Source organism: Camelina sativa, chromosome 17 (assembly GCF_030686135.1).
Source record: "Camelina sativa cultivar CO46 ecotype springtype chromosome 17, ASM3068613v1".
Lineage (NCBI taxonomy): Eukaryota > Viridiplantae > Streptophyta > Magnoliopsida > Brassicales > Brassicaceae > Camelina > Camelina sativa.
The window spans coordinates 16,656,985-16,684,976 of record NC_141896.1 but is presented as its reverse complement, the minus strand read 5'-3'; the positions used below and the strand labels follow the sequence as shown (position 1 = coordinate 16,684,976).

The 27,992-nt window shown below is 32.4% G+C and overlaps 5 protein-coding genes, 1 long non-coding RNA gene and 1 other non-coding gene across 9 annotated transcripts; 3 read left to right on the top strand and 4 right to left on the bottom strand.

The window, feature by feature from the left end:
• Nucleotides 1-33: 33 nt before the first annotated feature.
• LOC104756865 (uncharacterized) lies at nucleotides 34-1,559 on the top strand. The gene is made up of 4 exons (XM_010479519.3): nucleotides 34-191; nucleotides 453-575; nucleotides 825-927; nucleotides 1,091-1,559. The coding sequence occupies exons 1-4, from the start codon at nucleotides 97-99 to the stop codon at nucleotides 1,355-1,357; spliced, it is 588 nt and encodes a 195-aa protein (XP_010477821.2). The 5' UTR covers nucleotides 34-96; the 3' UTR covers nucleotides 1,358-1,559.
• On the bottom strand, nucleotides 1,450-3,243 carry LOC104756864 (methyltransferase FGSG_00040-like). Its single transcript, XM_010479518.3, has one exon. The coding sequence runs from the start codon at nucleotides 3,241-3,243 to the stop codon at nucleotides 1,603-1,605; it is 1,641 nt and encodes a 546-aa protein (XP_010477820.1). The 3' UTR covers nucleotides 1,450-1,602.
• Nucleotides 3,244-3,552: 309 nt separating this feature from the next.
• Nucleotides 3,553-4,919, bottom strand: LOC104756863 (uncharacterized). Its single transcript, XM_019239803.2, has one exon. The coding sequence runs from the start codon at nucleotides 4,917-4,919 to the stop codon at nucleotides 3,642-3,644; it is 1,278 nt and encodes a 425-aa protein (XP_019095348.2). The 3' UTR covers nucleotides 3,553-3,641.
• A 9,384-nt stretch (nucleotides 4,920-14,303) lies between these two features.
• Nucleotides 14,304-14,383, top strand: TRNAL-UAG (transfer RNA leucine (anticodon UAG)). The gene has a single exon. It is a non-coding gene; the product is annotated as a tRNA-Leu (tRNA).
• Nucleotides 14,384-15,663: 1,280 nt separating this feature from the next.
• Nucleotides 15,664-17,457, top strand: LOC104756862 (expansin-A10). Of its 2 annotated transcripts, none has more exons than XM_010479516.2 (4): nucleotides 15,664-15,946; nucleotides 16,053-16,210; nucleotides 16,290-16,602; nucleotides 16,731-17,457. In XM_010479516.2, the coding sequence occupies exons 2-4, from the start codon at nucleotides 16,075-16,077 to the stop codon at nucleotides 17,035-17,037; spliced, it is 756 nt and encodes a 251-aa protein (XP_010477818.1). In that variant the 5' UTR covers nucleotides 15,664-15,946; nucleotides 16,053-16,074; the 3' UTR covers nucleotides 17,038-17,457. The 2 variants fall into 2 exon arrangements, with proteins under 2 accessions (XP_010477818.1, XP_010477817.1); XM_010479515.3 differs by having other exon boundaries at nucleotides 15,819-15,946; nucleotides 16,031-16,210.
• A 676-nt stretch (nucleotides 17,458-18,133) lies between these two features.
• LOC104756861 (uncharacterized) lies at nucleotides 18,134-19,747 on the bottom strand. Of its 2 annotated transcripts, none has more exons than XM_087495219.1 (5): nucleotides 19,165-19,747; nucleotides 18,967-19,065; nucleotides 18,775-18,804; nucleotides 18,592-18,666; nucleotides 18,134-18,378 (listed from the first exon to the last, which is right to left on the bottom strand). In XM_087495219.1, the coding sequence occupies exons 2-5, from the start codon at nucleotides 19,045-19,047 to the stop codon at nucleotides 18,340-18,342; spliced, it is 225 nt and encodes a 74-aa protein (XP_087351345.1). In that variant the 5' UTR covers nucleotides 19,048-19,065; nucleotides 19,165-19,747; the 3' UTR covers nucleotides 18,134-18,339. The 2 variants fall into 2 exon arrangements, 1 of the variants encoding a protein (XP_087351345.1); XR_015586752.1 differs by lacking the exon at nucleotides 18,134-18,378 and adding an exon at nucleotides 18,412-18,473.
• Nucleotides 19,748-25,954: 6,207 nt separating this feature from the next.
• On the bottom strand, nucleotides 25,955-27,911 carry LOC104756860 (uncharacterized). Its single transcript, XR_762337.3, has 5 exons — nucleotides 27,774-27,911; nucleotides 27,413-27,616; nucleotides 26,972-27,040; nucleotides 26,481-26,555; nucleotides 25,955-26,299 (listed from the first exon to the last, which is right to left on the bottom strand). It is a non-coding gene; the product is annotated as an uncharacterized LOC104756860 (long non-coding RNA).
• Between the last annotated feature and the right edge of the window lie 81 nt (nucleotides 27,912-27,992).

Sequence of the window (27,992 nt, the reverse complement as noted above, 5' to 3'; positions counted from 1 at the left end):
TTTTACCCGATACGAGCCATTTCGAAAACCCTCGTGGCACCGTCGTCGTTGGGTACAGATCAAGCGAAAGAAGCAAAGTGAAGAAGCTTAGCAACAATGTCGTGGATGAAAGGTGATCTGCTTTCCAAAACCAGGAGGCTTGTTGGTGGTTTGGCTACACGTGAGCCTGTGTGGCTTAAAGCCATGGAAGCGTAACTCTCTCTCTCTCTCTCTCTCTCTCTCTCTCTCTCTCGCTCCCGTTCTGTATTTTTCCAAATGAATTAGCTCGATCGATCAATTAGATTCATTCCATTATTGGGTTTCTAATTTGGTTTTAATTGAATTCAATTTGAACATAAAGTTGAGATTTTTACGTCTGTGAGATTTGGATTCTGAATTTTATAGGTTATCAGGTTTCTTTGTTGTTGTTGAAATGAAATGAGTGAGCTTTGATTTGGTTTTGTAATGGGCAGTTCACCTCCTCCTGTGTTTCCTCGCTCTAATGGGAAAATCAAGAAGATTGTTCTCCCTGAGGATGTTTATGTTCGTAAATTCGCCAATAAGCATCCTGGAACCAAGGTTGACGACCCTGTCAAGTAAAATTTCTCTACTCTCCATTTGTAACCAAAGATGGTTTGATGATTTTATTATGAGTTTGTTCTTCGAAAAGCTTATTCTAGAAAGAAACCATTTTTTTTCCCTGAACTTCTTGTCTTGAACTAGTTACTAATGGTTAGTGTCTCTCTTAAATTCTGATTTCATGGGAGAGTTTCACCATTGGTTGTGGATGTATCTGTATTCATGTTAGTTTGTGTAATGTGTTTTATCTATCTTCAATCCTGTAGGATTTCGGCGTTTGTTCCAGATCCAGCTCGTGTCTATGGTTGCCGGGTGCTTGAACTGAAGGAACATGGAATTAATGAGGATGATGCCATGTCTGTAGCTAATGTGAGTATTTTCTTTTCAGAGTCTGATTAGCTAAGAAAGGCAAAGTTACATTTCTAAACTTGTACTTGAATAGATGAGAATCGTAATGCCTCTACTGCTGATGATGTTCCTTTGAACACTGGAGATGTTATTTTTCTTCTTACTGATTTTACATTTTTTTCAGATGGAATATCTCTCAGAGAGAAAGGAAATGAAGAAAGCATACAAACGTTTAAAGGAGCTTGCGAAAATGCAAGATAAGGATCCACCTCCTAAACCGTATCCTAGTGCCAAGAAAGGGTTAATGACTCAACAGAAGAAATCCGCTAAGGCTCGGTTCGAGACTCCTAGCGTTCGCAGGCTAGTTAACCAGTTGAAAACTGAGAAAGATGTGTTGCTGCAGGACAAAACCGGAGGAAGTGCTAATCTGGATAATTGGATTGAAGAATAAATTCTCCCATCATCTTTATGCAACAAACTCTTCATCCAATTTCTCTTTGTAGAACTTTCTTTTTCATATATGACATTCGTTAACTACAAATGTTTTCGAAACAAAACAAGTTTTATTTCCATTTGACTGTCTTTGTAATAATATCATTTGATGTTTTCTTCCATGAGGCAAGGAATTACAGAAAGCAAAATGGTTATCTCTCTATGGTTATCTCTCTCTATGATACTACAATTTGAAAGTACTCGTCACTCTAGGCCAATTAGAGTCTTTAACGCTTTCTTTTTCGATACAACTTTGCTATAAACACCCTTCCCTAGCTTCAAGACTTTCTCCATCTCCACAATGTTACTGCTACCTCCATTCTTCTTCATCATACCTTCCACCGCCAACTTCATCAATCTCTCATCACTTCCAATGACATCAGAGACACTGTCCACCACAACTTCCACTGTCAGAATCTTCCTTCCCCACCTCTTCATAAGTCTCTCCGAGTTATAAACCGCATCATAAACTCCCCAATAAGATGCTCTCAACAAACCTTTATCCTTCCCTTTCACCTTCCATCGCTTCATCCCTTCCTCCATCATATAAACCGCGTTCCCTGCATCTACGCCTCTCTCTAACCCCATTTCGATCTCCTTTATCTCTTGGTTAGTAACATACAACAGACTCTCAATCTTGCATCTGCTGCATCCGCAACTAAATCCCCATGACTCAGCCATCTCTTTCCGTTTTTCCAATGGTGAAAGCACATCAAAGTAAGCAAAACTTACCTCTTCCCCAGCTTTGATATCTCTCGAGGCATGAACAATGGCATAGTCTCCAACGTGAAGACGTCTTGCGTTTGGAAGACACGAATGGTTAATAAACGACGCTAAAGTCCATAGCCCCACACCGTAATACTCTTTGTTCTTCCCCATAACTTTAGCTGAAATCGCATCTTCCACCATAGAATTCACATCAAGAATACTCAATAGCTTCTCCGAATCCAAACTCTGTTTCAAGTCACCACAGGTTTCAAATGCTTCATCAGGCTTAAACAGAGATATCTCAGGTATCTCCAGCTTGTCTTCGTCTTCTCCAGAGGACAAAGCAGAGACAACTCGACGTGTTCTGTCGCATTTCCTCACGGATTCAGTAACCTCATCAACGAAGTTCTTCCACATAACCAATTGCGCTTTCTCAACAGACTCACCATTTCCTAAGATCCCTCTCTGAATCGCAACCGCCTTTGTAACTAAGATCAAAGTCCCTGCAACAATGTTCTTAGTAGCAAACAATCCACGCCCACTAAGCTCAGATTTCTTAATCTCAATCGACCCAATAAACTCAGCAAGCTCAGGACATCTCCCACGAAACCCACTTAAGACCCAATCAGACAAATCAAAAGCTCCAGTCTTTGCCTGAAACTCGAGCTTCTTACATTTCTCCATGTACATAGTAACAGTCTCCAAGTTACCACTCGCTTGTGGGTCGAGCAGAGCTGTCTTAAAACATTCCAAAGCCGATGAGTATTTGCTTAAACAGAGCAAGACTTTACCTTTACAAAGAAGAGTCTTGAAATGAGTCTTTTCGATCTCAAGCGCTTGATCACAATCCCTCAACGCTTCCATGTAATCGCGTAGCCTTGCTCGCGCCTCAGCTCGGTTGCATAAAGCCAAGCAGAGAGATCTCCGAAGCTTAGCAATTAAATCCGGATCCGGGTCGGATTCGCCAGTAGTATCTGAGATTTGGATCCGGGAAAGATCGATGAATTGAGTGTAGATCTTTATAGATTCTTCCCATTCTTCACGAAGAAGAAGCTCCGTAGCTTTGGATCTCAAGCTCTGTAACATCTCCAATGGTCCGTCTCTCTCTTCCTCTAGCTCGAATTGCTCTCCTCCCATTGCTATTTCCTGAGATTAATCAATCGAAAGTTTTGGATTTTGGCTTTGATCTGCGATTGTTTCTCACAGACACTTAAATGCTAAGGTTTTGTAACGGTCGGATTTGCCTTTTTTACAACCATTGTTTTGTGACTTTGTCCCCCTCCCACTTGCTGTAACGGTCATGAAACTACTTATAAAAAAAAAATTAATCAGCAAACATTTAGATTTTAGTCAGCTGATTAATTAATTAATTAGTCCTCTCAGATCATTTTAAGTTTTAAACAATTTACTAAACAGTAATGTAGTTTCAAGACCAGCTGAGCTGTATTTAAACCGCTTAATCAAAACTCTTTAATATCAAAATGTGTTATTACCAATCAAAAGAACAATAGAGATTGATTTTGTTTGTTAGTCTCTCACAAGTGAATCCCAGTCTGTTTTGTAAACTTAGTGATCTCATTCCCTTCAGAGACAGCCAACCCTATCCCTGTTCTGCCACCATTACCAACACCTCTGTAATACAATCTCCATTGATGATCAGAGTCTCCATCCATCTCAATCAAATATGGACACCCTACTCCTTCATTGTCCCACGCACCTCCTTCACCAACTCCAACCACAGTTTCCTCGCTCTGAACCCGTTTCCAATCCTTAATCCCATCTTTTGAAACCGCCAAGCCAATGCTCGTTCTCCCACTACTATCTACACCTTCATATGCCATCATGTAACTCTCATCTCTTTTGTTCCTTGTCACACAAGGATATCTTCCTCCTATGATCTTTCCCAATTTCAACCACTTGATCCCATCTCTAGACCTTGCCATCCCAATGCAGAATTCACTGGTTTGAGCATCAAAAGAATGGTAATACATTCTTAGATCACCATCTCCATGGAAAACTACATGTGGGGATGCAATATAGAGAAAGTCCCAATCTTTCTCAGACCCAACATCAAACAAAGCTCCACTATGATGCTCACCTTCAATTCTAGCCCAATGCCTAGCATCTTGACTAATTGCTAAACCAGGGAGTGACCTATAAACCTTAGATTTCTCAACATTCTCATCACTAAGAAGAAACCTTTCTGGATTTCCCAACACGGAAGTGCAACCTTGGGATTGAATCTCAACCGTCTCGGTACTGTAGCCAGTGTAATACATCCAGTAAACAGAGCTATCAGCTCTGACTTTAGAACTCGACATTATAACAACTTCACCGGGTCGAACACTTGCAGTATCAAATCCCCACCAGTCTTCACCATTGCTCATAACCAAACCCACATCTTCGTTTGACTCAACCTTACCTTTCCCTCTTTCCCAATGAACCCCATTGTTTGAAACCGCTAAGCCGATAGAATCTGAAACAGGGTTTTGCTTCGAGCTTCCATGGTACCACATGTACCATCTCTCTTTGTTATCACTTAAGAATCTCTTCACTACCGGAGAACCAATCTCCTCACTGTCCCAGGAGTCCTTAGAAACGCCAAGATCAAGAACCAGCCCTCTCTTCAACGAGATAGAGGTCGAATCTTGACCCGTTTCACTACTTTTGGTGGTGGAACATCTTGTGACTGTGAGGGAGAAAGGAAAAAAACTTCTGTTCCGGTAAGTAAGGTATTGAAGCGAGAGAACAGATGATCTGTTTCTAGTGGCAGTGACAATGCAGGAGGGGTTTACATGGAACTTGACAGCCATGGCTTGAAGAAATATGGAAAGCAAAGTTGTTGCTATGAGAGCCTCTGATTGAAGTGAAATGCAACGGACCACAGATTTTGTTTGGATGACTTGCCTAGTTGAGAACTTCAAATATCACACGCGTCTGATGTTCAATGGTGAGCTATATGAGAGAATCAAGATTGGGTAAATCAAAAATATCGTATTAGGCTTATAGTAAAGGCCCAACTAAGACACATTTTATTATTGAAATTGACTCACTAATTTACTAAGATTAATGAAATTAATTAGCAGAAGTTATGAGTAAGCTAAAATGCTCGGCTTCACTTTACAATAATTTTTTTGTAACCTCCAAATTTATGAGATTTAAATGTCTTTTCTTTTATGAAACTTTGTTAGTTGAGAATTGGTTTAGCTACCACAAACCTGCCAATACTACTTATATTCATGTTTCATGCAAAACTGGTCCCTAGACAGTAGACACTAATGAAAGACAGCTATAGTCATAATTAAATCTGTATATTTAGAGCAACGTCTAATGAATGATAGCGCCAATTAGCTATGAGTGTATGTGTGTTAAACAAGCAGAAACATGTCTTTTTATTCTACCTAATCATCAGTGACAATAGGCAATTGTGTTATAGTTGTAATTTTGGATATACACAAATAAATAATATTCTCACCATTTGGAACTTAGATGGTTTAATTTAATTAGCTCCTTTACAAAATTCTTTTATTGTTCTTATTTTCTCGTCATTAAAGTCCAGAAAAACTCGTTTTTGATTAAACTTAATTGCAAAAAAAAACAAAAAAATTAAAGTAGAATAATATGTGGGATTTTTAAACCCTCACAATTTCCATTGTGGGTTTGAATAATATTTTTTTTAACACCAAATTATCATAGATATCAGAATGAGTTTACAAAGCACAGAAGCAAATCACATATAACCAATTATCACAAATAAAGGAAATTGAACACAATTTCGATGAAAGAGTGGATTAACCCTGCTTTCCAGTCGGAAGCCTTACAGGCAAACAGATAACATCTGTTAAGTCCCCCTCTCACACACTTGTAAATGGCTATCATCTTTTTGATGAAACTCCAAAATGCACTTGGCATAACCTTGATTAATAAACTAAGACTAAATGTTGTTAGACTTAGTTCTGAAACTTGTCTCCTTCGTGATATCAAAATCAAATTCGTCTTATTCATCATCGCTACATCTTCACCCCCAGATTGTCTCTTTCTCCATGGTGGTTTCCATGGGTGTCTCTTCCAGTGGATTAACCCTGCTTTCCAGTCGGAAGCCTTACAGGCAAACAAATAACATCTGTTAAGTCCCCCTCTCACACACTTGTAAATGGCTATCATCTTTTTGATGAAACTCCAAAATGCACTTGGCATAATCTTGATTAATAAACTGAGACTAAATGTTGTTAGACTTAGTTCTGAAACTTGTCTCCTTCGTGATATCAAAATCAAATTTGTCTTATTCATCATCGCTACATCTTCACCCCCAGATTGTCTCTTTCTCCATGGTGGTTTTCATGGGTGTCTCTTCCAGAGCAAATCTATTAAGAATAATCGATTGGCTTCAGCGGAGAACAAAGAGAATACATCACATCGAATCATGGGCTTCGGCGTGGGGATAACTGCCAGAAAAAGGAAGAGATGTCCCACAAAACCCTTGTCACTGACGTAGAGAATAGCAACCATCACCGTAATAGTAAAGAGAAATCGAAGATGATAAAACATTTTAAATCTAAAAACAAAATAGGAAGGGAAAATGAAAAACTAAAATGAAAAGAGAAGGCCGACCGACGCCGGAGAAGCCAGCACCGGCCGGAAACAATGGCCGAAAGAAAAAAGTTATTTCTGGAGAAGTGTATGAGCGATCGCGAAAGGGAGAGAGGGAGAGCAGTTTTTTTCTCCGACTTTATTTATTGACTTTGCTTTTTGGGTTTGAATAATATAAGAAAGACAAAATGATTATCTTTTTGATCATATGAAATAAGAAATGAATAATAATGTAAGAACATAATTCATCCCAATGTAAGAACTAGAAAATTATAGGAAAAGATAAGGAAGCAACAACTATCAATTTAACAATAAATGGCACGATGATGGAGGTTATTTTCCAAAGGGGGAAGATGTGGACTGGTATGTTTATCTTGTCTAGCTATTAAGGTATATTAGACGATAAGCTGTTTTCATTGTCAATATACATTTTAAGTTTCGAGAAAATAACTCTTCAATATAAATATCAAGTCGTGTAAATGTTGGCTCGTTAATTAATTGGTTTCTAAACAAGTCATACCATATATAGATATATCATTCTATTGATCAAAAACATTTTATATGGCTACAAGTTCATGTAGCTAGAGACAGTAAGGTAATGTGGCTAATTGGTCGTGGCAAAGATCCAAAGGTCCTAGAAAAAAAGAAAAAAAAAAAAAAAACTGGTGATGTTTGGTTTAGCATATTGTAAAGTTGACAAAGGATAACATATGTATACTAGATTATAACCCGCGTTACACCGCGGGGTAAGTGTTTTTAATTTTTTTTCTAATATATTATTTTAATACTAATTTTGCTAATATACTCTTTTGTTAATTTTAGTGATTTAATATATAAACCGTGATATATCGCACAATAATTTTTGTTTACTACTCCTTCCGTTTCAAAATATTAAGATGTTTTGAGTGAAACACGCAGATTAAGAAATAACCACTTTAAAAAAGTTCAACTAATCATAAACAACAATACTGCATAACATAAATAATAAAAATATGTAAAAATAATCTAAAAGTTACCTAAAAAGTTGAAAACATCCTACATTATTAAACAAAAAAAATCTCTAAAACATCTTATATTATGAAACAGAGGGAGTATAATTTTTATATTGGTGTTGTTAAAACATTAAAATGAGGATTTAACCCATATTGAAATATCATATTACTGATATTTTACTTTTTAGTATTATTAATTCAATCCTGTAATGCCATATAACCTGTAATATAACGCGTTTGTGTATTTAAAGATTTAATATGTTTAAATATTTATAATTTTAAATTTTTTATTAAGTTTAGATATATCAGTTGTAGATTATAAAGTTTTTAAAATTTTATAATTTACTATATACAGTAAATTTACTATATATGTATGTTGACTACATACTTTATATATTAGTTGAGTAATATATGTTTGTTTTATAAAATTCAAATCACAATATATGCTGGAAAAATACAGCTTTTTATTAATTTTATGTATTATGTGATGATTCACTACATTTAAATTTTAAAATCAAAAAGAGATGATAGGAGAATAATTTTTTTTAATCTGAAATAAATTTTCTTAATATCTATATTAATTACAGAATATTATATATATGAATATTTAAAATATTTTAATTGTGTTTGGTAATAAGAATAGTAGAGAAAATTAACTAAACTTGTTTGGATATGAATATAAGCATTAAATAGCATTTACTGTATAAACTTTTCAAAAAATATTTTTGAGCAAAAACTGCTGCAAAAATACTAGTATAGATTTGAAAGCTTTTCGTATTTTTATTATGTGAGTACATGAGAACATGTCACTCTATCTTTGGAAGAGATTAATTAGTAATTCAATTAGTGAAATTTGTTTTAACTATAACTTAATTTAGTAAGGAAGAGTCATCCATATATGACCTCAAAAACTAAACATAAAGAGCCGTAACCTAATTATGTGAATATGATTTAAGCACGTGATGTGGACTTCGAATTTGACACATATTGGGTAGGGCTAACATTGGGGATCATTTCGTATCTAGTGATTATTATCACTACGTCACCCACGTTATGAAAATAAATCATTTTACGCATGTGTCAGTACGAACCAAAAATTCAGTTACATATTCGAGAAATCCAAAACCAGAGCCAGCCCTCTCAGTATCCTTGGTTTGGTTATCTTTTTTTTTTTCCTTTTTTTTTGTGCAACATGGTTTGGTTATCTAACTCCATCAATTAAATAGTTTGTTTGATATACCATCTATTAGTGAAGCTGCTGGTCGTGTCTAGTAAATATCCTCCTACTTGAACATCAGACTGATGTGGGTTTAAGGTTCTCATTGGCTATTAACAACATTAGGTTAGCCACAGACAGACTCACTTGTATTTTTCGTCTCAGTTATTAGTTATGAAACTCTTATACATGGCATTAGTAGTTACGCAACAATTATACTGAGTCCAATGATATACAGTAAAACCTCTATAAATTAATAAGGTCGGGACCATGAAATTTTATTAACTTATAGAGGTTTTAAATTATCAATAAATTAATAATTATTAATTGCAATGAAGAGATTTTCTTATTTTTATAATTTTGAAAATTTTATATTACAAAATAAGATACCGCGGTATCTTTAGAATCAGTTAATGATGATAAAATATCATGAACTTCATGGTAATAATAAAGTCGAAGAAGATATTGCAGTATCTTTATAACCAGTTACTAAAGAAGTAATTATCGCATCTAGAAATATTCACAATTTTTGGATGCAATATGATAAGATAACAATGAAAAATATTAAAAATGAGTTCCAACAAAAATGCAAATTCAAGAATATGCAAACAACAATAGAGTCATATTTCACTAGATTTTATTAGATAGGGAAACAACAATATAATCATATCTCACTAGATTTTTTTAGATATATATGTTTATTAATTTATGATATTGATGGGACCATATTTTTACATAGGATTTCCAAAAAAAATATTATCTTATTATTTTATCGAAATGTGTCATTTTTTACACCGGCTCAACTCGGAACCGGAAAAATTTATTATTTATAGCGATTATTAATTTAAAGAGTATTAATTTATAGAGGTTCTACTGTATTCGATATGATTGATGAGTGATAATAATGTAGGAGACAAGAATTAACAACACAGAGATCTAAAATTTACTTTGGTTCATACGTTAGCTAGATAGTGCCTATAAATTAACGCAAACACAATCAAATTTTGTGGCAGCCGAAACTTTTTAAAGTGCCGACAAAAAGCGATGGTGTCGTCGTTGGAATGTCTCCGTTCGAATTAACTACGTAACTAATTTTTTTTTTTTGTCAAACAACTACGTAACTAATTAAGAACACTTTTGCAAACCCTTTATCACAAAAAAAAAACAATTAAGACACTTAATGCGTTTTGCTTTTTTTATAAATTTACTGTAAATAAAAGTAAGTTTTTTTTTTTAAGTACATTTCTTATCACAGAAAAATCGGCACACTACTCCAGCACCACTCCAGAGTAATCAAAAGTAACGCAATATGTATCAAAATATTGGGTTCTTAAAAAAAACCAAATACTTTCATTCAAGTTTAGAAACCTTTGAAATAGAATTGGTACTTTTTGAAGATGTATTAGATGACTGAAATAGTGTATGTGTGATTCAAGACGTGATACAAGATTGTTGGCGTTTTATGTTGTGAGAAGTTTCTAGAAAGTTTGAGAAGGCAATATTAAAGGACGGTTTAAGGATAGATTGAAGAGGAAAACTACTATTTCTTTGGTTGATTAAATTAGAGTGTTACAAGGAAAAAGAAAATAGCAAAAAGGAAAAAGTCTTTTTCTTATGGAATTTGGAAATCTTCTCCTATGGTGATTAGGAAGTTTTGATGAGTATATAAGAAGGTGTTGGGCACGTCCTAAAGAATAGAGAAGCAAGAGAGCTGAGACATAAAGAATAACATCCTAGAGAGCAATCTGTTGGTGTGCGGCTTAGTTTCGCGGTTTGGTGCTTGGGTTGTTCAAGCTTCTTTGTTTGTCGGTGTGGCGTGTGTGTGAAGGTTGTTCAAGAGAATTCAAGATCTGAAGTCCAGGCTCAGGGGGAGTTTAGCCCAAGGTTAAGTTATCTTGGTTTAAATCTAAGCTTGGTGTTAGTCTAGTTAAGGGTAGAGAATTATCTTTAAGATTTCATGTTATAGAACAGAGCGGTGAATTAAGAAGGTTGAGCTTGATTTACGCGTTTACGAATATGTTTTATTTGTTTTCTTGTTCTAGTGGAATCGAAATCTAGACTTGGTCCCGGGGAGTACGAAAAAACCGAACCTCGTTAACAAAGTTCTTGTATTCTTTACTTTTTGCACTTTATTATTGCTTCATCCGCATTTACACTTTTAAAATATTTGCTTTAAGTTATGCTAAAAACTGAAAAACATACTGTAGAATGTTTCTTACTTTTTTTGATGCTACAAACTAAAAACTGAAATATTTGTTTTTAGAATTTCTTTGATTTATTTTATGGTATTATATTTTTAATTTATTACATGTTCTTTTAAAAACAGTTGAAACATTATTATCTATTATAATATCAATTTTCTTACCACCATATCCTACTGTTATTTAAAATTAATTATTTTAATCGTACCATTTTTTTGAGTGCTAAAGCTTTATCTCATTAATTAAACTCCGATTAAAAATATGATTCATGAAGTTATATTCGATTATACCTTACTCTCTCCTAAGTATTTTTTTTTTCTTTTTTCTTAAGCAAAAGAATTTAAAAGGGAGAAAAAAAAAGGAGAAAAAGGTTCTCAATATTGTCCATTCTCGTCAACTTGACGCTATCTTAGTTAATCCACTCGAACAGACGATTCTTTCAGCAAATGGCCAATATACACCTGACCTATATATAGTTAAATAAATGGATAAATATTATTAATATCTCGCTATTTATGTATCTAGCTTGGTTTATATGAGCGAATCAGCGGTACTATAATACTAAAGCGTCTAGACTGTAGAAAAGATACCAAATTGCACCCCAAAAAAAAAATTAAAAGAAAACCAAGTTGTTCACTAGAGAGAGAAATAGAATCGTCAGCAACAGAAAGTGAGCCATAGGATGAGACGAGGTAATAAAGGGATTCGAAGTCACGAATCTTTCTTCTTGAAATGAACAATCCAAATGGAAGCCAATTTATTTGTTTGACCAAAAAAAAGATCTTCCAAGAATCTTATCGGACGGTCGATAGATTAAATGCTCGAGAACTTCCTCGAGATTAACAGCTTTACGATAAAAAGTTGAGAGCTTCAGAATCAGAGTGGCAGACTTGGTTCACGGTCGTTAAATACGGGCTGCGGACATATGTGTTTCGGCTGTTAGTACAATTTACTCTCTTCACCCCTTCCGCATACTCATGCTATTGGTTATTATTACGTCAAGATGTAGGCATGTAGCCTACACGCATACAAACACATGCATGAGGACAGGGAAAAGTGGTTGTCTGATTTGCATATTACGACGAGGAAGTCACATATATCACGGGATTACAATCATTTACTGTATATTTTGTACGTAATACGTTGTACTGATTTTTGGCATTCAATTTTTTCTATATTATTGATATTAAATACAAGATTTCTGTAATTACGCATTTGTGATGTATACATGCGAACCAACTCATTCCTACGTGTTCCGATAGCAACCATGCGCACTTGACTCCACTGTGTGTTACTGTGCAGTATAAAGTATAAATAGGTATCTACCGATACGTACAGTTTTTTTATATAATTAAATATCTACGAAACTTACCAGGAAAACAAGATTGTTAAGTTTACCGTTTTCTCCAGAAGGATCTTTTGAAAATAGGGAAAATACCCGAAAAAACCGCCATCTATTTTTTATTTGGACGTTTAATACCTCGTGTTATTTTATTGGAAGAAAATACCTCGTTTATCAAAATTTGCCATAAAAAATATTCGTTTATATAAGTGTTAGTAGATTCATACTTACGGATTAACGGACGTGTATAAGCGTGACAGAATCATGTAACATCGTTAAATTTTAACCCCACGTTTCTAAGTAATATATATGATTTGTTTACGCAGCTCGTTGGTTTTATTGTTGTGGTTTGGTGGTACGATGTTTGAGTACTTTGTTCGAGGGTCAGCTGTTCGACTCTCACCCCCAACCCATTTTCAAATTTTTTTTGTTTCTTCTGTTTGGTCGTCGTTCTGGTGAAGCTGAAGAAGATGATAACAGACTTTGCAGAGAGTTCTCTTTCTTGGCATTCTCCGGTGAAGCTGCGCGTCATGTAACTGTTGGAGATCCAGAGATTTGATTCTATCCTCCTTCATCGGATCGGAGCTAACGAAGGATCTAGAGATTTAAATCAATTCTCTTTCATCCTCCTTCTCTTTTAATCCCGAAGCTACCATTGGCCACATGGAGAGTCTTTTCTTCTTCCTCTTCTCCGATCGAACCAAAATCTGGATTTTGCCAGAAGCTTCGTCTCATCAATGGAGGAAGTGGGTGAAGATCTGGTTTTTTGAGTTTTCTTAAGCTCGTCGATCCGGTGTTGCTTCGGTTGCTAAGAGATTGTTTTTCGTTTTACCATTGTTCCTAAGTAGAGAAACTCAGAGCTGTTGTTGTTATTAATGCAGCTCGTGGCTCGAAGAAGAAAAAAACAAAAAAATTGAAAAAGGGTTTGTCTTGGGTGTCGAACCCAGAACCTTCGAGCAAAGTACTCAAACATAGTACCACCAAACCACAACAATAAAACAAACGAGCTGCGTAGACAAATCATATATATTACTTAGAAACGTGGAGTTAAAATTTAACGATGTTACACGATTCTGTCACGCTTATACACGTTCTTCAATCTGTAAGTATAAATCTACTAGCACTTATATAAACGAGTATTTTTTATGGCAAATTTAAATAAACAAAATATTTTTCTTTCAATAAAATAACACGAGGTATTAAATGTCCAAATAAAAAATAGATGGCGGTTTTTTCGGGTATTTTCCCTTTGAAAATATATAACAAAAAACTAATCTATATATCAATCAATTAAACAATTACAGGCAAACATACAAAAACAGTAGGAGAAGCGAAAATAAAATAGGAGACGAGAACGAGCGGAGACGGTGAAAAGGACAAAAAGGCAGGCATGTGCATGCATTGGCTAGCTTTTAATAGAAAATGTTTAAAACCCTCCACATCGCTTTCAACTCTCAGTACTCACTTCTACACTATACCAAATCACCAATTTGATGACTCGTTAAAAAACACTATATTTGTTTGTCTTCTTCCAAAACCCGCGATTAAATTATTTTGGCGTTTGTAAAACACATGGAATCCTATGTTATTGTTGTTTATGTTGAGATTTTGAGTTTCTCCTATTATTGTTAATGTTAAGTATTGATTTATACGCACGCTTGATATTATGGTTTAATATTAATGTGTTGTCAATTTTATTACACGTAGCATTATAAAAGAAAATGCAGGTGCGTACTAGATTCATAAATCGACAGGAGTAAGAAGAAGAATAGAAGATCAACGATTTTTTTTTTGGCCGTTAATGATCTAATCATTCATTTGGAGTTATAAGTACGAGTCTACGAACCTTAACAAATGACAATTTGGCCGAGTGGTCTAAGGCGCCAGATTTAGGCTCTGGTCCGAAAGGGCGTGGGTTCAAATCCCACAGTTGTCAAAATATTTTTATCAATTACTTTTATTATCAAAAAAAAAACTACGAACGTTAAGACTCAAATGCTCAAAATATCATTCATTTGCTCTTTTTCCATAATTAAAACGTTAGCCTAAACAGTGTTTGTCGACTCCTAGCCTGTGGTCCTGTGGCAAATCTGTGTATTCATTCTCTTTATTTTTCTATCATTTTTTGTTGAGTAATAATATTTTGTTCCTTCACTCGAAAATGTATAGAGAGGTAACGTAAGTGACTTGGTATTGTTTTTTGTTGTTGTTGTTGAATCTTCAAAACGAATTGAAGGTGAAGGTGAGAAACAAAAGTAGTAGCGACTAGCGAGGGCCCATACTTGTTTATGAGCTGAGATTACGGGAGGTTGGCCGTAGATTTCTGCGGCTGCAAGTTCTTGACCTCATTAAATTTCAATAGTTACCATTATCTTCTCGTTGATAATTTTCCTAAAAATATAAATATTTTTCGAACTGTATACATGCATAACCCGATATATAAGATTACACAGGTAAGGAACAGAGTTATAGGTTTCCTGATACGTCTAACTCAAAAACAGACCACCGGTGACCCACTTAGATTTCAGCTTGATTTTTCCGTCACTGTTTTAGCTTCTTTTTTTTTTCTTTCTTTCGTTTATGATTTTCGGATATTTTATCACTCTTTTACCGAATATATAACCCATACACGACATAATTTTTTATAAAAATTAAAGTAATAAATCGTTCTCTTATAGCAATAAATAAGTTTTTATTAAAGAATTGCCAAATCTCGTGATTCAACTGTTAACTAAAGACATAAATAAAGTTAGCATTTGAAAGCATCCAGACCTCTAGTATGTTTGTTACTTTATAAAGAGTTAACTGTTTATCGTTCTTTTGTATATTCATGACTAGGTCACTTTGTTTCCAATATGTGTTTACTTATGTTGGTAATTAGTAATTACTAATTAGTGGTTCGTTAAAAGTTGGCGGGTTACAATATTGAAACTCATTTAACATTTTAATATTCAATATTAGTAAATTGTATTAGAAAAAAATTATTGTAAATAAACCTTTTTAAAGGTCCCCGGGAAATAAATAAGTAAGAAAAAAAAAGAGAAAAAAGGCAACGAGAGGCTATGAAGACGCATGAACGGTTTTGTAGCACACATGTGCAGTTGTCTCTTTTGCTTTTTTCTGTTTCTTTTTTGCCAATAGGTTTATTTTGTTCGAGCAAAAATAAGAAAATTTAAAACCAAGTTATATATTGTAAACAAAATATTAAAATAAGTCACTAACACCTCATTTAATAAACAACAAAAATGTTTGTTGAAATAATTTTTTTTATTTATCTTGACCTTGTTTTTATTTTTTTGAAGAAAAATAAAGCTGGATTATTAAAGAAAGTCCAAGTTAGTTGCCACAATCAGTGGCATAACGGTAAATTAGAGCCAACGTCCTCTAACTAAAGTTTTCTATAAATTCAACCACTCACCTCTCACTCTTAAAACTCAACAACAGATTTTCACATATCTTTCTTTCTCTTGAAGGAAAGAAGAAGATCTCCAAGTCTCAAGTAACTACTTTTCTCCACCTACGTTCACTTGCTTCTCTTTATTTTTCTCTAAATACACATATTCAGTTGAGCTAATAGTCATAGACTTTATACCACCCATGTGCAGGTTGTTAACACAAGAACTAAACATGGGTCATCTCGGGTTCTTAGTTATGGTTATGGTAGGAGTAATGGCTTCTTCTGTGAGCGGTTACGGTGACGGTGGCGGTTGGATCAACGCTCACGCCACGTTCTATGGCGGTGGTGATGCTTCCGGCACAATGGGTAAAAAGATCTTTATTTACAGAACTCATTTTTTTACAAAGTATCAAATATACTGATCTTCAATACTACTTCTTTGTAGGTGGTGCTTGTGGATATGGTAATCTATATAGCCAAGGCTATGGGACGAGCACGGCGGCTTTGAGCACGGCTTTGTTCAACAATGGACTTAGCTGTGGTTCTTGCTTTGAGATAAAATGTGAAAACGATGGTAAATGGTGTATAGCTGGCTCAATCGTTGTAACCGCTACAAACTTTTGTCCGCCAAACAACGCCTTACCGAACAACAATGGTGGTTGGTGTAATCCTCCTCTTCAACACTTTGACCTTGCTCAGCCTGTTTTTCAACGCATTGCTCAATACAGAGCTGGGATCGTTCCAGTTTCCTACAGAAGGTAAAACAAAAAAATTCAGCTTGTAAGTTTTCTTGATTTGCTCTGTTTTAGAAAACAGAGGATATCATAATTCACATATTTTCTTGAAATCAGTGAACTTGAATTCTTTACTCTTGTTTGTTTTACAGGGTGCCATGCAGAAGAAGAGGAGGAATAAGATTCACGATAAACGGCCATTCATACTTCAACCTTGTTCTAATCACTAACGTCGGTGGTGCCGGAGACGTTCACTCGGCGGCGATCAAGGGTTCAAGAACAGGTTGGCAAGTTATGTCAAGAAACTGGGGACAAAACTGGCAAAGCAACTCTTACCTCAACGGTCAAGCACTTTCCTTCAAGGTCACCACCAGCGACGGCCGTACCGTTGTCTCCTACAACGCCGCTCCTGCCGGCTGGTCTTACGGCCAGACCTTCGCCGGTGGACAGTTCCGCTAAAAAAAGGCAATTTGGTCAATCACTTCTTCTTTTATCTAAAGTAAAACTCATTTGTGTGGTGTGTAGAGGGCATATTAGTAAACTCGATTATTAAGAGAGTGGTGCGTCGACTCGAGGGCTCGGTTTTGCGGAAGGCCTTGATGACGTCTATCCTTTTTTGGGACCTCTTTATGTTTCTTTCTTAAAAGTAGTTTTTGTTAAGAAAGAAAGAAGAAAAAAAAGTTAATAGTAGTTAATGTATTACTGAATACTGATGCAGAGGTGGAGTTTTAACTACCACCCTCTAGTAGTAGTAATGAGTTGTTTCAAGGCGTGAGGGATGGGTTGTGATGTTGTGTTATGAGATTAAAGAAAAGTTGTTATGTATGTTTGTAACAAATACAATTCTTTACTAAAGTTATTTACAACCAGTATCGGTTATATTGTGAGCTTTATCATATTTCTTCTATAATCATATTCCTCTTAATGCTCATTTATCTTTAGCTTTTTGGATTGTAAGTGGTCGACAACAGACGTTCACAATCTCCTTCAATGTATTTCTCCTTAAAAATCCATTCAAATGAAGCGAAACCCAACAACCGACCTTCACAAACTCATCCCTCAATGTTTATCCACTTAAATGAATTAGCAAAATAAGTTCGGAATCACATCTCCTCTATATGTGAGCAAGGAGATAGAAGATACGATGAATGTATGAAAGTTTGGTTTGCTTCAAGATAAACAAAAAGGAAGAGTAAGTTTGCAAAAGGAAGAGTAAGTTTGCTTAGAAGTTGTCTAAAAACAATTCTTGTTTGCAATTGGCAACAGACTACAGACGCTTGGCATAGGACTTTTTGTTTCCTTGATGGTACTTAGCTTGATTATGAGCTTGAACTTTGTTTCCTTGATGGTACTTAGCTTGATTTGATTGGCTCTTTATATTTTTAATGCCTGATTTGATTGTCAACCGGCCTCAAACCTATTAACCTTCTGATATCCTTTTGACTTCAGGGAGTCCACCCTGCTGACTCAGTACAAGATGAGATTGGAGTGCAGGGAGCTCAACATGAAGTCCAAGCTGCGGATTTACAACCTTTGTAAGTTGTTTAAAAAAGGCTGAGCAAGGTCAAAGTGTTGAAGAGGAGGATTACACCAACCACCATTGTTGTTCGGTAAGGCGTTGTTTGGCGGACAAAAGTTTGTAGCGGTTACAACGATCGAGCCAGCTATACAACGATCGAGCCAGCTATACACTATAAAGCTTTAAACAACTTACAAAGGTTGTAAATCCGCAGCTTGGACTTCATGTTGAGCTCCCTGCACTCAAATCTCATCTTGTACCAAGTCAGCAGGGTGGACTCCCTGAAGTCAAAAGGATATCAGAAGGTTAATAGGTTTGAGGCCGGTTGACAATCAAATCAGGCATTAAGAATATAAAGAGCCAATCAATCAAAGTTCTACATAGTATCATTCAGGAAATGAAACGAAATTTCAGGCACACGATACAACAGACCAAACTCAAGAATGAATGAAATCACATGCATCGTTGAGATGCAAATAGTATCAGAAACAAACCTGGATATCGGCAGCTTGAGTAACATCAAGCTCCTCAATGCTCCAAAAACAAGAGCAAAAAGTCCTCGCCAATACCTAAACAAACACCCCAAAAAAAAAGAGATCAGAGCCTATCAAATCGAGTACTAAGAGTGTTATCAAAAACAAATCTCAAATCCAAATCAACGATGAAATAAACAGCACCTGAGAAACAGTGATAGTAGGCGGCGGCTTCTGCGAAATAAAAAAACGGAGATCAAAAACGACACGAGATCTCTCATCTAAAAGCACTCTAGGTATTTTTGAAATAGATAAGAACCAGCGATATACGAAATCAAAATCTCAAAACAAGTTTATTTTTGAAATCGAAAGCGAGATAAACAGCGTTACAGTTACCTCAGAAGGAAGCGGAGGCGAAGGCGAAGTGGTGCTCATCGGAGGCGAAGTGGTGCTCATCGTAGGCGAAGTGGTGCTCATCGTAGGCGAAGTGGTGCTCTGCTAATTCAAAAAATAGAAATTAAAAACCAAAATCTCTCAACTAAAAGCAACAAAAATCAAAATCAGAAAGATGAAATTTCTGAGATGAACTCTCACCTTAGTAAAGGTTTCTGAGAGTTGTTTTGGAAATTTGAAATTTGAAAAGAGTGATGACAGCTAAAGTAATTTGTGGGAGATGCTTAGATGTGTGTTTATATTGCTCCTGACTGATTTCCAACATTGATACCGTAATAAACCGGTTGTTACAAACCGGTTTATTACGGCTCGAATTCATAATAAATTTTAATAAACGTCTTCTTTAAAAATCAAGAAGACTTCTAAAGAATCGGAGAAACAAAAACCTATCAAGAAAAAAAAAACCTACCAAAATCAAAAACAAGAAAACCTATCAAAAACCCTATCAATTAACATCTGAAAAGCAAAAACCTTATCAAAATCAAGAACCCAGAAAAAAAAACCAAGAATCAAGAACCCATATATATGATAATCAAGAATAAAAAAAAATCAAGAATCAAGAACCCATATATATTAAACCTATCAAGAAACATCTCGAATAGATCAATATATCTACAAAGAAATCTAAGCAAGAGCAGAGACGGAGCCATTTTTTTTTTTAGATCTCGATAGAAACAAGAAGAGGCGAGTGTGAGAAGAGAGAGAGAGAGAGAGAGGCGGACTTAGGGTTAGAGTGAGTGGACTACTTATATACTCTGAGAGAGAGACGCAATTAATTTTAATATTACATTATCTTTTATCTTTAAAATTGACTTCTTGTAATATACTACTATTAATATATGAGATTTTCCATTAATTCATTCTCCTTAAATATTTGTTTTCCAACTAGATAATATACGTTTTCCATTTCTTTTTTTCTCTTTCACAATAACTTTTAGGAATATTCGAATCATAAATTATAATTCCATAATTTCTGTCTACTGTATTTTATAGATCAATGACTTGGTCTTTTTAATTCAACCTACCATATCTAAATAAATTTCCAAACTTTAGTAGTGATAAGGAGTTCGATAAGGAATCTGATAAACATAAACTTTTGACGAGAAAATATCATAAATACAATGCTTAATGCGAATTCATTATTTGGTATTTATCAAAGGAAACAAATCAGTATATATATAAAAAAGAAAGTCATTGCTAGGAAAGATGATTAACTTACGCTCTAATTTGGTTAAACATTCCAATTTAACAACTTGGTTTAGGCACGTAATCATTTTGGAAGATTCGAATATAATCACGGATAAGAATAAGGAAATCCTGACACACACAAAAAAAAGACATCACTACGAAAGATTAAATTAAACCCTGGGCGCTAATTTCGTTAAGCATTTCTTTTTAACAACTCTATACATTAAATATTCCAATTTGTTTTGATTACAATCATTATAAAAACATTCAAAACTTTACCATATATATAATCATGAATATATATATATATATAATAATTCATAAAGGAATTTGTTAATGTATACTTTGGGCGGGAATTTAGGTAAAACAAAAAAAAATAGAACTATCAACTCTACGCTCGCAAAGAGTCGATCTCGCAACATGAGAATTTCCAAGTTTCGAGCAAAGCCATTGGACAATGCAAATAACTCACGATTTACGCAACTTTACTTTTATAAATTGATAAATAAATCGGTTTGTTGGGTCTGTCTTAGATCACTAAAGAAAAGTAGCTGCGACTCTCTCAAAGAAATAAAGAAAAAATATCGTAAGATTTGAAGATGATTTTTATAGGACCTTTTAGGTAAACCGTAAAGCTGCTTAATACATACAAAACATTACATTTATATATCCAATAAAATTTGTTCACCTGTCTTACATAGCAAACGGATTGGATATTTAAAACCAGTTTGTGACTATATGAAGATAAATCGGGGGTTATAATTATATATGTACACAATTTAGTAATTCGAAATAGAACTTAGATGCTTCACTATATGTATAAAGAGTGCATAACTAACATTTAAATATACGTACTCTAAAGCAAGCATCCCTCCAAATCATAGCTAATCTAGTACATAGTTCCAACGTTCAAATGATTTCATATTATGAATAGTCCCAGCGTTCAAATGATTTCATATTATGAAGCAAATTTCGAGTAGCTATAATCTGAAATGGGTCTAAAGGCTAGCTAGGCCGATGTTGTCGTGCCTGCAATATCAGTATTATCGATGACAATGGAGTTAAAATCTTAAAATAAATTTCATGAACAAAGAAGTCACACATGCATTTCGTGGTGGTTAAAAACGTATGTACGTAAGACATTATGTTCTTTAACATTAGTATGTTCTTTCAAAGAGTTTGCTAACGTTGTTTAACTGGGGATACCAATAATATATGCTCTGGATTTTATCAAGAGAAACCCAAATCAAAGAAATTCCACAAAATATATAGAATAAGATATTAAAACACATTTAAAGTAGAAACCACATTTTTTGCTCGGGATACAAATAATATATGCTCTAACCCCATAATATTAATTTTATTTAATTTATTTCAGTTTTATGACTTTAAATTTGCAGATTCTAAACAAGATACTTGTTTGCTATCAATCATTAAATTAGTCTTATATACGATTTAAGTTCCATGTCCTGAATGGACGCAAATACATGTTCATGTTTATATGTTGTTTATCCTGAAATTTAAAATATTATTATTGAATAGAATTTGCAATAAGTTCAAATTATTATTGAATAGAATATGAATATTATTTATCCAATATTATTTATCATTTTTTCATGTAAATGTTTTTTTTAATATATATATATATATATATATATATCTTATAGAATCATATATATAAAAGTAGAGTTTCAGTCTCTTCTTATTGGTCCACTTGGCAATGCAATTCTAACAAAAAAAATTATATTAATACACAAATTTAAAAATAATTAATTTTCACATTTAACTCACATAATATAAAACTGAAATCTTTATAGGTTCTCCCTATAAATTATGCATTAACTTTATTTCTCCACTAAGTTGTATTAATCAATTGTATTAAAACAAAACAATAAATTAGAATTGTAACTCTCATTTTTCTAAATGTAATTTTTCATCATTTCTCTTCCTATAAATACTCATTATCTTATTCTCTTAGTCTATCACTCTTTCATTCTCTCATCTTATTCTACTACTCTCAAATCTCTTGTTTGTTTTGTTTTGTTTTGTTTTGTATTTTTTTTGTTATTGTTGTTGTATGGGTTATAAAAAATCAAATCAAATATCATTGTAAAGGCTTAGTTTTAGAGTTTGTATGATATGTATATCTTATATATTTATATTAATCTTTTAAAATGTTTATCTCCATTTTCTATTTTATATTAACATCTTATAAATCATTATTTTCATACTTCCTTACAATATTCACCACACAATAAGATCATAAAGTTGAAATGATCCATATGTAATTATCTATTATGTCTCTGGTTATCTCACAAATACATGTATCATTTTTAATAATTTATAAAAATCAATATAATATTTAAAGATCAATATAATTATCCATTTATCAATTTATAAAGACTATTTTGTTCTGTGATCCAATTGATAAATCTGCAGAGTTCAATATAATATATATATATATATATATATATATATATATATTTTTATGATTTGAGGTTTTTGAAAACAAAAAGAACATAATTAAACAATTGGTTTTTTGTGTCTTTAATCAAAATAAAAAATGATCCAAAAAACAAAACATATTCAACTGGACCTTAAATATAAAAATAAAATATAATTTTAAAAATATCATTTCACTAAATTCTCTAAAGATGAAACCATTAGTATGAAATCTAGCACTATAAATTAAATTGATGAATGAAAACCAAAAAAATATAAGTTATCTTTGGGATTTTAAAAATTATTGAGATTGAAGAATTCATATAATTTATAAGAAAATTAATTTAGTTTGTCACTTAAAAAGTAATATTTTTTATTTTGAAATATTATGTGTAAGTGTTGAGTTTATATCAACAAACAACCAAATCATGTGAATTTTGATTCAGCCACTTAGTATTCCTTTTATTTTAGGTTATAAAAAATTAAAATATTTATTTATAATTAAAGACATGTAACTCCATTTAACTCAAATGTAACTCCTATCCAATAATTGTACATTAATTCATTCCTCCTACTAACTTATGAGAATTTGTTAAAAATACCCTTTTTGATATACCCCTTTTCAAAAATACCCTCTTTTCTGGCAATTTTTATTTTTGCCCTCCATTAATTTTTAATGACCATTTTACCCTTAAATGAAAAATAGTTTATTCAATAAAAAGAAAAACAAAATTTTTCCGCCAAAAAATTTCCGACATATTTTCCCGCCAAAAAATTTTCGAAAAAATTTTCCCGCCAAAAATTTTTTTGTCCAAAAAATTTTGATAAAAATTTTCGACATAAAAAATTTCCCGCCAAAAAAAATTTACAAGGTTTTTAAAAGGTTTTATAAGGTAGAAGAAACCTTATAAAAACCATAAACACCTTTTAAACGCTTTTACAAGATTTTTAAAAGAGTTTTAAAAGGTTTTAATAGGTTTTTAAAAGGTTTTTTAAACAACTCGTAAACGCTTTTACAAGGTTTTTAAAAGGTTTTCAAAATGTTTTAAAAAGGTTTTTAAACACCTTGTAAATGCTTTTAAAATGTTTTTATAAGGTTTTTAAACACCTTGTAAACGCTTTTAAAATGTTTTTATAAGGTTTTTAAACACCTTGTAAACGCTTTTAAAAAGTTTTTAAACACCTTGTAAACTCTTTTAAAAGGTTTTTAAACACCTTTTAAACGCTTTTAAAAGGTTTTTAAACACCTTGTAAACGCTTTCAAAGGTGTTTAAAAACCTTCTAAAAGCTTTTAAAAGATTTTTAAACACCTTGTAAACGCTTTTAAAAGGTTTTTAAACACCTTGTAAACGCTTTTAAAAGGTTGTTAAACACCTTGTAAATACTTTTACAAGGTTTTACAATGTTTTTATAAGGTATAAATTTCAATTTTTTTGGCGGGAAAATTTTTCGATTTTGGCGGGAAATTTCTTTTTTGTGGCGGGAAATTTTTTTTTTTTGACGAGAAAATTTTTTTTGGCGGGAAAATTTTTTATTTTTGGCGGGAAATTTTTTTTTGATTTTGGTGACTGTACATTCTTGTTGTCATTTAAAGAAAGGGTAATTTGGTCATTTTGTTCAAAAAGAAGGGTAGTTTTAAAAATGGTCAACATGGAAGGGTATTTTTAAAAAGGGAATTGAAAAAAATAGTATTTTTGAGAATGCCCCCTAACTTATTATCTTTCAAGAGAAATTATTTTTTGTTAAATTTTAATATTTTTTATTTATTTTGGTTGGCTAAACTTATATTCATATTTTGGTTGGCTAAATTAATATATTTCTCATATAAAATTATTGTTTATAATATATTTCTCATTTCAAAGTTTAAAGCAATATATCATATATATAAAAATAAGGTTTTGGTCTCTCCTTATTGGTTGATTTTCATTTAATGTTTTCTAATTTTTTTTTATTTTTTTATTTGCTTTCTAATTGCTTTAAACAATATTTAAGATCCAATAAACACAATAAATTTTACTCACATATTAAAATAAAATTATAACTGAAAATAAAATAAATTATGCATTAATCATATTCTACCACTCAATTTTATTCAAACACAATAAATTACTATTGTAACTCCATAGTTCTAAATGTAACTTCCATCATTTCTTATCATATAAATAAGCATTCTCTCAATCTATCATTCTCTCATATTGACATTCTTTTACTATCTCATTTTCACATTCTCTCATTCTCTTCTACAATACCTCAAATCATTTTTCGTTTTTTTTTTGTTATTTTTGTTGTATGGGTTGTAAAAAAAAAAGAAATATCATTGTAAATTGTTAATGCTAAATTTTAATATAGAGACTACATGATATATATTTTACATTGTTCTTATTTTAAAAGATTTATCTCATTTATCTAATTTGGATTATTATCTTATAAGTAATCATTCTCTCTTCCTCTCCCACCAATATCAAATGTTGTTATATCTCATATGTGTTGTAAGAGTTTGATTCCATATTTTAATTTAGAAAGTATTATATATATATAGATATTACATTTTTCTATTTTTTAAAGATTCATCTCCATTATCTAATTTGGATTACCAACTTATAGTAAACATTCTCTCCTCCTCTCCTACCAATTTCAAATGTTGTTATATCTCATATGTGTTGTAACTTGTAAGAGTTTGATTCTATATTTTAATGTAGAAAGTATTATATATATATTTAACATTGTTTTCAATTTTTATTTTATTTATATAAAAAATATTTCTTTTATATTTCTTGCCTTTCTAATCTATTCATATTTATTTTTAAAATTTGCATAGTTAAATTTAAATTCACATATGTAGGTTTAAACAAAACAATCAACTTTATTTAAGAATTAGATGCTCCTATTCATTTTTAAACGATCAATGTGTAACATATAAGCATTTTGTCTTGCAATCACAAGTTCCATTTCCATTGCTTAACTCCATGGTTAAACTATAATATATGTTGTCCTATTTGTAGGAATAACAACATACCTATTTATTTAAAAGAGCAGATGATTAAACGAAATAAACATTTCTCCAAATTTTATAATTCAATCAGTGAGTGTACTTATTACTTTGAAAAACTTTTACATTGAAGTTCATAAAATCATATAAGAAAACTAAAATACTATATCACTTCAAATTTGGAAGGAAACACTTGGTATTCCTTTTAAAAAAAGTCAAGACACATATAAAAATTTATTAATATTTAACCCACTTTAAAGACATTAAAGGTCATTTAACTCAAAAATAACTTCTATCCAATAATTTCATACATTCCTCCCACAAATTAAAAAATATATATATATATGTTCAAGATTGTATTTAAATATTACATAATTTTTTAGTTAGCTAAATTTATAGTCACATATCTATACTATTAATTGGGAAGCACACTTAGACTTAAAAAAAATAAAACAAAACAAGAATTCCATAAACTACCCTTACGAAACAAACTAAAAAGGAACAAAGAAAAAAAAATAAAAAGGGCAATGCTGTCGTTTTCTAAAGAAAAAGACGCGGATCCTATTGTTGTCCAGTATATCATCATTCGGATCGTGTTTAATTTCTCGGATCTAGAATTGCCATACGCGTATCCAAACAGAATCAATAGCTGTCAATCTGCACAACAAATTTTCCCGAAAATATTAACATTAACATTTAAAGGAAATCAAAAGAAACACATATATATCTATGTCTCCAAACAAGCTGGTTCTCGCAATTATACAAGGTAAATAAAAAAATTATCATTTACTCTCCAACAAATCCGGGATTTCAGAGATTATCAAGTTGGAGAACTTACCATTTTCCATAACAATTAAAAGTTGAGCTCCGAGACACTAGGTAGTAAAGAATTGCCAAATTTCTAACTTGATATCTGCAAATACACACCAAATCAAAACATGTAAATATGGGATACCAATCATATCATTTAGGTTAATTCGTAATATCAAAATCATATCAAACAAAAACGAAAATATTTCTAATACTACAAAAATTCAGGGAATCCAAACAATTCAGATTTTTAAAACTTACCAAACGTAATATCAATCATATCAAACCAAAACGTTAATTTTTCTAATTCCCTAAAAAACATCCTTAATCATATCAATCTAACTCAACATAAAAACAAATATTAACTGACAATCTTTGATTGATTCATAGAATATTCGTAGGGTTGCACAATCATAACAATTCACAAGTCAAATTCCTATATAAACAAGCGTCGACGACATAAACGATCAAACACCTCAAACCTGCCTTTAAAGCAAAAATAATAAGTCAGATAATCACCGTTTAAGAAGAGATGGCCGCCAATGATGCTTTCACAAATCTATCTGATCTTAAGGCATTCAAGACAACCTGGAGAATCAGAGTCAAAATAGTTCATACGTAGAAGAGTATGGTGCCAGTTACAGAGAAACGTTTTTGAGAAGGAATAGCAGTGAAAGCTTATGTTAAGGACCTGACTTTAAGGACCAAGATTTTATCTTTTAAGTATAGCTTTATGTGGTTTGATAGTGTGGTTTTTTTGTTTGAAGTAAACCAACTGAATCTTAATCTTCAGTGGGTTTAACTTCATTTTTTCCACACTATTCAAACCTTATTTTTTTAATAATTTTTTTTTAAGAAATCTTGCATATAGTTTACTTACTTTTATCATAAACAATCACAAAGCTGAGAGAATTTTAAAGATATGACAAAAAAGTCAATTATGAAGCTTGGAAAACTTACCAATATAGTATAGATGTCTTCTTCATTGATTCACTTCCAAATTGTAACTTCAACCATCTTATTGGAAAAACAGGATCATCCTAATTAACGTTATAATAAAATTTAATCAGAGTTTAGTTATATAAATTAAAACCGGAATTGTATTAACGGAAAATTGAATCCGTTTCTTATCTTTGATATTGTGTTCCTCAACTGTTTGATATCCTGAGGAAATCAAGAGCACCCACATTTTAAAACAATTAGTGTCAAGAAAAGAATTGAATTTCCGGTGAGTTTCAATTATTCTTTGTTACGCATAAACAATAAAAAACTCTAACAATATTTAAACGCCAAAAATTGGAGATGATTATGATTAACTTACAAGTATCAATTGATGATTTATTCTTTACTCGACTGCCAGTTTGTAAGTGTAGTCATCATAATCTAAAAACAGAATCAGGCTAAAAAAAAAACAAAATCGTATTAGTGTTTTGTAAACTTAAAAACACGTAATTGCTTAAACTTAACATTGATTTCAATACTTATCTTTGGTGTAATCATAGTCCTCAACAGTTTTCTATATCCTGACAAGGTCAAAAAT

Bases quoted from the DNA above. Each gene is read 5' to 3' on its own strand.
- LOC104756862 (XM_010479515.3), top strand. From the start codon at position 16,045: ATGTGCAGGTTGTTAACACAAGAACTAAACATGGGTCATCTCGGGTTC. The intron at 16,211-16,289 runs GTAAAAAGATCT...ACTTCTTTGTAG, and splicing joins TGATGCTTCCGGCACAATGG to GTGGTGCTTGTGGATATGGT. The intron at 16,603-16,730 runs GTAAAACAAAAA...TTTGTTTTACAG, and splicing joins GTTCCAGTTTCCTACAGAAG to GGTGCCATGCAGAAGAAGAG.
- LOC104756865 (XM_010479519.3), top strand. From the start codon at position 97: ATGTCGTGGATGAAAGGTGATCTGCTTTCCAAAACCAGGAGGCTTGTT. The intron at 192-452 runs GTAACTCTCTCT...TGTAATGGGCAG, and splicing joins TGGCTTAAAGCCATGGAAGC to TTCACCTCCTCCTGTGTTTC. The intron at 576-824 runs GTAAAATTTCTC...TCAATCCTGTAG, and splicing joins AAGGTTGACGACCCTGTCAA to GATTTCGGCGTTTGTTCCAG.
- LOC104756861 (XM_087495219.1), bottom strand. From the start codon at position 19,047: ATGAGCACCACTTCGCCTACGATGAGCACCACTTCGCCTCCGATGAGC. The intron at 18,805-18,966 runs GTAACTGTAACG...TTTATTTCGCAG, and splicing joins CGCCTCCGCTTCCTTCTGAG to AAGCCGCCGCCTACTATCAC. The intron at 18,379-18,591 runs GTTTGTTTCTGA...TTTTGACTTCAG, and splicing joins CTCAAGCTGCCGATATCCAG to GGAGTCCACCCTGCTGACTT.
- LOC104756864 (XM_010479518.3), bottom strand. From the start codon at position 3,243: ATGGGAGGAGAGCAATTCGAGCTAGAGGAAGAGAGAGACGGACCATTG.
- LOC104756863 (XM_019239803.2), bottom strand. From the start codon at position 4,919: ATGGCTGTCAAGTTCCATGTAAACCCCTCCTGCATTGTCACTGCCACT.